Source organism: Haliotis cracherodii, unplaced genomic scaffold (genome assembly GCF_022045235.1).
Source record: "Haliotis cracherodii isolate W230 unplaced genomic scaffold, xgHalCrac1.p SCAF_16, whole genome shotgun sequence".
Classification (NCBI taxonomy): domain Eukaryota; kingdom Metazoa; phylum Mollusca; class Gastropoda; order Lepetellida; family Haliotidae; genus Haliotis; species Haliotis cracherodii.
Genome location: NW_027266271.1, coordinates 28,649,636 through 28,657,127, shown reverse-complemented (window position 1 = coordinate 28,657,127; position 7,492 = coordinate 28,649,636). Strand labels below are relative to the sequence as shown.

At 40.5% G+C, this 7,492-nt stretch overlaps 1 protein-coding gene across 1 annotated transcript; it reads right to left on the bottom strand.

Moving 5' to 3' along the window:
• Positions 1-1,314: 1,314 nt before the first annotated feature.
• On the bottom strand, positions 1,315-5,705 carry LOC139463664 (uncharacterized). The gene is made up of 2 exons (XM_071244920.1): positions 3,458-5,705; positions 1,315-2,970 (listed from the first exon to the last, which is right to left on the bottom strand). Exons 1-2 carry the CDS (start codon positions 5,702-5,704, stop codon positions 1,315-1,317), a joined length of 3,903 nt encoding a protein of 1,300 aa, XP_071101021.1. The 5' UTR covers position 5,705.
• Positions 5,706-7,492: the final 1,787 nt, after the last annotated feature.

Below are 7,492 nucleotides of genomic sequence, written 5' to 3'. Positions count from 1 at the left end.
CACGGGTGGTTGTCACGTATTGAATCAACCACAAACACAAATGAAGTTGTAATACAGATTTATTCCCTCCCTTAAAGTAATTTTAAATCCCAATAACAATATCTAAATTCAAACTAATACCAAATTAACTAACACAACTAACTAAACTAGCTTCTCCTACCAATAACAATACTACCACCTACTACTAATACTAATATCTTAATACTAACAGTACAAATGTCTACTACTAATAATACAACTATCTCCTACTAACAATACAACTATCACGATACACTATCCTAATACTAATAGCCTACTTCTAAAAATACTAACACTAATACAGATGTTCTAAGAATAACACAACTAATATACAGTAAAACTTTGTGTGTGTATATATATACAACAACAACACACAACCACAAAAAACAACAACCAAAAGATACAAAGCCACTCCACTGTCACTGTCACAACAGTTCTATACAGAACTTTAGAATCTCTGATGTTATTGAGCAGTTCATACGAGAATTCTTCCTCGTAATAACGAATGGTGATCTTTCCACCCAGGCGATGTTGTCCCCACGGAGTTAGGGGTGCCTGTTTACATGGATGCCACGGCTGTGTTCATCCTACGATGTGCCACGGAGACGAAGATACTTCTCTCCTTACGTTGGGTCGGAGAACTTCTCTCCTTACGTGATGTTGGAGGTTGTTACTTCCTCCTACGTAATATCGGAGGTTCTTCCCTCCTACGCACTCTAAGGTTAACCGGCCAGTTCCGGGACAGCCAACCAGAGTAGAAGTCTCCCACAATATTAGTCCATGCCTTACATGACCATGCTGATTCTGGCTGACTGTACAAATTATTACCCTGCCCCGCTATTTAAACTGACCCCAAAGCCCAAGCTACCCCTGACCTCCCTATTGTTACACCAATTAACTCCCCAGCTATCAGCCGTACCCAGTCACGCTTCCCTGACCCTAACCTGTTCCCATAGTATTACCTGACAATATCTAAAAACAACTCGCTAAGCTTAATATACTAATGTAACCATACCGTAATACATCTATCTGAAGTACTAACATATAATTAAAATATACAAGATTATCTGTGATCTTGACATCACCTCCCCACTTAAGTTAATTGTACCTGAGCACAATTATATAACAAACAAGATCACATATAACTTTGTCCTAACGTCTTTTAAAGACATTATCTAATACAAAACCATATATATACACAATGACAACAATAATACACAAAAAGTAATGACTGTCATATCTTCACTATGATGCTGAAAAATGCATTATTTACATACTGCTATGCACACAGTGTGACTAGGGCGAACACCGGCTCAAGAGGTCAGCTCCCACATTCTCAATCCCCTTGATTGCACGGATCAGAAACCTGTAAGGTTGTAAAGTTAGAGCCCACCTCATCACTCGTCCATTGGTCAACTTGGCTTTGGTCATCCATACTAAGGGCTGATGGTCCGTTTCAAGAATGAACTCCCGCCCATACAGATATCTTTCTAACTTCTGTATTGCCCATACTATTGCCAAACACTCCTTTTCTATGGTAGAGTACGCCCTCTCACGTTCTGCCAACTTTCGACTCACGTACATTATTGGAAACCGCTCACCTTCCTGTTCTTGTAAAAGAACAGCTCCGATTCCGACGTCAGAAGCATCACTTCTTACTAGGAATGTTTTCTCCAAGTCTGGCAGTTTCAAGATTGGAAAACTTGACATGTGTGTTTTCAACGTCTTGAAAGATAACTCTTGACTCTCTGTCCATACTACCTTGTTTGATTTGCCCTTCTTGGTAAGATCAGTCAGAGGCACTGCTATGGCTGCATAATTTGGGATGAATTTCCGGTAGTACCCAGTTAATCCTAGCAAAGCTCTGACCTGTTTCTTAGTTTGTGGTCGTTCAACATTTAGGATTTTCTCCACATTCTTACCCTCCGGCTGAATTAGGCCACTCCCAACCCTGTGTCCCAAAAACTCCAACTGTTTGTATCCTATTTTTACCTTTGATGGTCGAGCTGTAAGATGAAATTGCCTTAACCTTGTAAATATGTCTCTCAGACTTACCACATGAGGTGACCATTCCTCTGTTCCTTCTATGATGTCGTCTATGTAGTTGTCAGTGTTAGGTATGCTATGTAATACTTGCCTCATGAGTCGGGAAAATACTGCTGGTGCGTTGACTACTCCAAATGGCATCACCTTCCATTGGTATAACCCATCAGGGGTTATAAAGGCCGTCAGTTCTTTGCTACTCTCTTCCATTGGGATCTGCCAATATGCCTTGCTCACATCAATTTTGGTTAGGTACTTACAGTGTCGAAGCCTTGCAAATACGGAATCGGCTAATGGAATTGGTTCTGCATCAAAGACCGTTACTTGATTCAACTTGCGAAAATCGGTACAAAATCTGTAAGTCTCATCAGCCTTCTTCACAAGTACAATGGGGGAAGCATATGGTGAGTGAGAGGGTTCTATCACCCCCATATCTAACATTGATTGTATCTCTTTGGCGACAACGTCCCTCATGTGATGTGGAAGCGGATATGGTTTGGATCTTATAGGCTCATTGCATGTCAACTTGATCTTATACTGCATACAGTCTACCTTCCCTGGTAAATCACTCAGCACATCCCTGAATTCACTTACGAGCTCTCTCACCTCAATTTGTTGTTCTTCTGTCAGGTCCTTGGAAATGTCTACATCCTGATATGTTTCTTTTGAAACTAGCGCAGGTGAAACTATGTCTAGCATACTTACCTCTTCCGCTTTGACATCTACCAGCCCGGCACTAGCATACATCAGGTGAGCTATGCTGACGTCACATACAGTTGTGTCCTTGATCTCCTCTCGGTCAATGTACTTTTTCAGTAGGTTTGCATGATAGGTTTTAGTCTTATTACCTACCTGTATCCTGTAATTGCCAATACCAAAGGCCTCCAAGATTTCATATGGTCCTTTCCACTGGAGTAGGAGTTTGTTGGAATCGGTAGGTAACAGAAGTAACACTTTGTCACCTACTTTCATTTTCCGTGCTTGTGATTTTGCATCAAAGAACTTTTTGTACTTACCTGATTTTTTTTTTTAGTTCTTGTTGTGCTATATGAATAGTATCTTCCAGTCGGTTTTGCAAATCTAACACATACTCATAAGTAGTTCTTACCTCAGGATTTTGTATGTCTTTAGTCCAGATTTCTCTGAGAATCTGCACTGGCCCTCTAACTGTACGCCCGTACAGTAGTTCAAAGGGAGCAAATCCCAAACTCTCTTGAGGTACTTCTCGGTATGCAAATAACAAAGCAGCTACATACCTGTCCCAGTCATATGGCCGTTCTGCACACATTCGTTTCAACATTGTCTTCAGAGTACCGTTGAATTTTTCCACAAGGCCATTACACATTGGATGATATGGGGTAGTAGTTAGCTGATGCAAAGATAATAATCTACTTACCTCCTTCATTACACCTGAAGTGAACTGGGCTCCCATGTCCGTCAAGATCTCCTTGGGGATACCTACTCTACTGAATATTTCGAAAAGAGCTTCAGCAACATACTCAGTTTCAATCCTTGGCAAAGGTACTGCCTCTGGGTATCTGGTTGCATAGTCAACTACCGTCAAAAGATACCTATTACCTTTGTCAGTGACAGGATACAACGGGCCTATCAGGTCAACGGCTATTCTCTCAAATGGTACTTCGATTAATGGCATTTGTCCTAGTGGTATTCTTCTTACCTTGCCCTTGGGGGTTGTGCGTTGACAAATATCACAGGACAGCACATGTCTTCTAACATCACCCATTATTCCTGGCCAATAAAACTGAGACATAACCCGATCTAAAGTCTTTTTGATTCCAAGGTGCCCTCCCATCAATGCTTCATGGCTTACTTTCATCACTTGGGTACGCAGCCCGACTGGTACAACTGCCTGTACAACTTGCTTACCCTTGTCAAACTTGGTGAAGGTATGCTTCCTATAGAGCATATCATTCTCAATATAGTAAGAGGAAGTACTATGCCTGGTCTCCCTAATTTTCCCTTCCTCCACTAATTTCCTGACTTTGTCCAAACTGGAATCCTGTTGTTGCTGGGTAATGAACTCACCTCGACTCAATGTCAGCCCCACAGGTTTCAGTGCCTTCAGTGGTTTCATGCCTTCTTGTCTTACTCTTCTTTGGCCTCTTGTTTCCACAGCACTTACCATCTGGATATCATCCTTATCCCACGTCTGATCTGGATCGCTTGGTTCTCTCACTCCTGGAATATTGCCTAATATCAGGTCACAGAGTGGTGTGTCCATACATACAACTCTTACCTTTCCTGTATAAAAGGGTGTGTCCACGGTAATCCATGCTACGGGAAGTATTAGCACCCTACTATCAGCCAACTTACAAGATTGTGTTTCTGAGGACAAACATTCATCCTCTACCTTTGACCTCCTCACTATTATGCCAGTACAGCCACTGTCTCTCAGGACATCCACTGGCTTGCCATTTACCTTTCCCTTGTGAATAGGCATGTTGTGGTCTGTAGTAAACATGCTTCCTGAGGCTACATCTGGTTCACTCACCCTCTCTGAAGTTGTGGCATCACCATCTACAACTTCAGGTATTCTTGCCTCAACATCTATACAATCTGGAAGGACTGCAGACACGTTACTGGTGTATTCACTTACTTGGATACTTGCCACGTTATATTTGGGTTTCTTACACTGTGCTGCCAAATGTCCAATTTGACTACAGTTGTAACATGTCCTTTCTTTAATAGGAATAAATGGTTTGGGTTTTGTACCACCTGGCGCCTTGTTCTCTCCTGGTTTACCTCGGACCTCTGTTTTGTCATGTTGACCAAAACTACCTTGCTTACCATATCTAACAGGACCTGTACCTCTGGCTTCTATAAATTGTTCTGCTAGTCTGGCCATTTCCATAGCATCTTTTGGTTTTCTCTCTTTCAAGAATATACTAAGATCCCTTCCAGTTACATTTAAAATCTGCTCACGCAACAATAAATCTTTCACACCTTCAAAAGTCTTTTGAGTACCACTAAGCTCAATCCATCTGTTGAAATAGTTCTCAATTCTAACTACAAACTGTGTGAATATCTCACCTGTATCAGTTTTAGCAGTTCTAAATTTCTGATGAAATCCATCCTCTGTCATTTCATAGCGTTTTAGCAATGCAGTCTTAACAGCAGTATAATCTTCTGCGTCATCTACACTTAATCTGGAGTATACTTCCAAAGCCTTACCTTTTAGTAGCGTACAAAGATATGCTGCCCAATGACAAGGCTTCCAACCTTGTGCTACAGCTACCCGTTCAAACCGTTGAAGATATGCATCAATGTTGTCATTGCGGTCTTCAAACGGAGGCATCTTAGGCATCTTAGGTGCAGCACCTGATTGTTTCTCTCCTACCTGTCCTTCATAATTTCCAGCATAACTCTTTTCTAACTTGGCTAATTCTATTCTCTCCTCTGATTGCACTCTTAATTTTTCTTTCTCCCATTCTAACTTTTCTCTCTCCTTTCTCTCCTCCAATTCTAATTTCTTGATTTCCCGCTCCCTTGCTCTTTCCTCTCTTTCTAACTTTTCCTTCTCTTTCTCTCTCTCTAACTCAGTTTGTTCTTTTACAAACGTCCTCAAATCATTTTGCTCATACCCTAAACTCTGACCCAATTTGATAATCTTTTCAAGATCCATATCTAGCTGTATGGTGATAGTATTAAGTACAAGTACAGTTAAACCCAGCAGGCTTAGTCTTGGACAACTGTGAATAATGAATGCTACCAATAGGAACTTAGACTATACAAAAGTACATTCATGCATAGAATGGAACCCAAAAATATAAAATTCCAACCAATAGCCTAATCTGACCAATAAATGAAATACACCCTACCAACCTTGATTCTAACTCGAACACTCAAGGATGTAGAAGTGGTGCCGGAGGTCCTATCACACCTCTGGCCAAACAAATACTACAAGGATAAACCATCAAGGAAGTAACTCCTAATCTCTCATAGAATGATGGTCTGAGTTAATTCAATAGTGACAATAATTAAATATCCCACCGCTGCCACCAAAATGTCACGTATTGAATCAACCACAAACACAAATGAAGTTGTAATACAGATTTATTCCCTCCCTTAAAGTAATTTTAAATCCCAATAACAATATCTAAATTCAAACTAATACCAAATTAACTAACACAACTAACTAAACTAGCTTCTCCTACCAATAACAATACTACCACCTACTACTAATACTAATATCTTAATACTAACAGTACAAATGTCTACTACTAATAATACAACTATCTCCTACTAACAATACAACTATCACGATACACTATCCTAATACTAATAGTCTACTTCTAAAAATACTAACACTAATACAGATGTTCTAAGAATAACACAACTAATACACAGTAAAACTTTGTGTGTGTATATATATACAACAACAACACACAACCACAAAAAACAACAACCAAAAGATACAAAGCCACTCCACTGTCACTGTCACAACAGTTCTATACAGAACTTTAGAATCTCTGATGTTATTGAGCAGTTCATACGAGAATTCTTCCTCGTAATAACGAATGGTGATCTTTCCACCCAGGCGATGTTGTCCCCACGGAGTTAGGGGTGCCTGTTTACATGGATGCCACGGCTGTGTTCATCCTACGATGTGCCACGGAGACGAAGATACTTCTCTCCTTACGTTGGGTCGGAGAACTTCTCTCCTTACGTGATGTTGGAGGTTGTTACTTCCTCCTACGTAATATCGGAGGTTCTTCCCTCCTACGCACTCTAAGGTTAACCGGCCAGTTCCGGGACAGCCAACCAGAGTAGAAGTCTCCCACAATATTAGTCCATGCCTTACATGACCATGCTGATTCTGGCTGACTGTACAAATTATTACCCTGCCCCGCTATTTAAACTGACCCCAAAGCCCAAGCTACCCCTGACCTCCCTATTGTTACACCAATTAACTCCCCAGCTATCAGCCGTACCCAGTCACGCTTCCCTGACCCTAACCTGTTCCCATAGTATTACCTGACAATATCTAAAAACAACTCGCTAAGCTTAATATACTAATGTAACCATACCGTAATACATCTATCTGAAGTACTAACATATAATTAAAATATACAAGATTATCTGTGATCTTGACAGTGGTTTTGATTGGGTTGATGTGAATGATATCGATGTAATATCGATCCCCACAGATTCCGATCCAAATAAAGGGTACATACTAGAAGTTGACTTGGAATATCCAAAAGAGTTGAACAAAGACCATAACAGTTATCCGCTAGCTCCCGAAAGATTAATAGTTGATACAGATTGGATGTCGGAATATCAACACTCCTTGATGGGTAATACTAGGTTAGCTAACGTAGAAAAACTCGTACCAAATTTGGATAAGACAAAATATATAGTTCACTACAGAAATCTCCAGTTATATCTATCGTTAGGCATGAAATAAAGAAAA

Coding starts and splice junctions, on each gene's coding strand:
- LOC139463664 (XM_071244920.1), bottom strand. CDS start 5,704: ATGGATCTTGAAAAGATTATCAAATTGGGTCAGAGTTTAGGGTATGAG. Junction 2,971..3,457: donor CTTCAGGTGTAATGAAGGAG/GTAAGTAGATTA, acceptor CTCCTACTCCAG/TGGAAAGGACCATATGAAAT.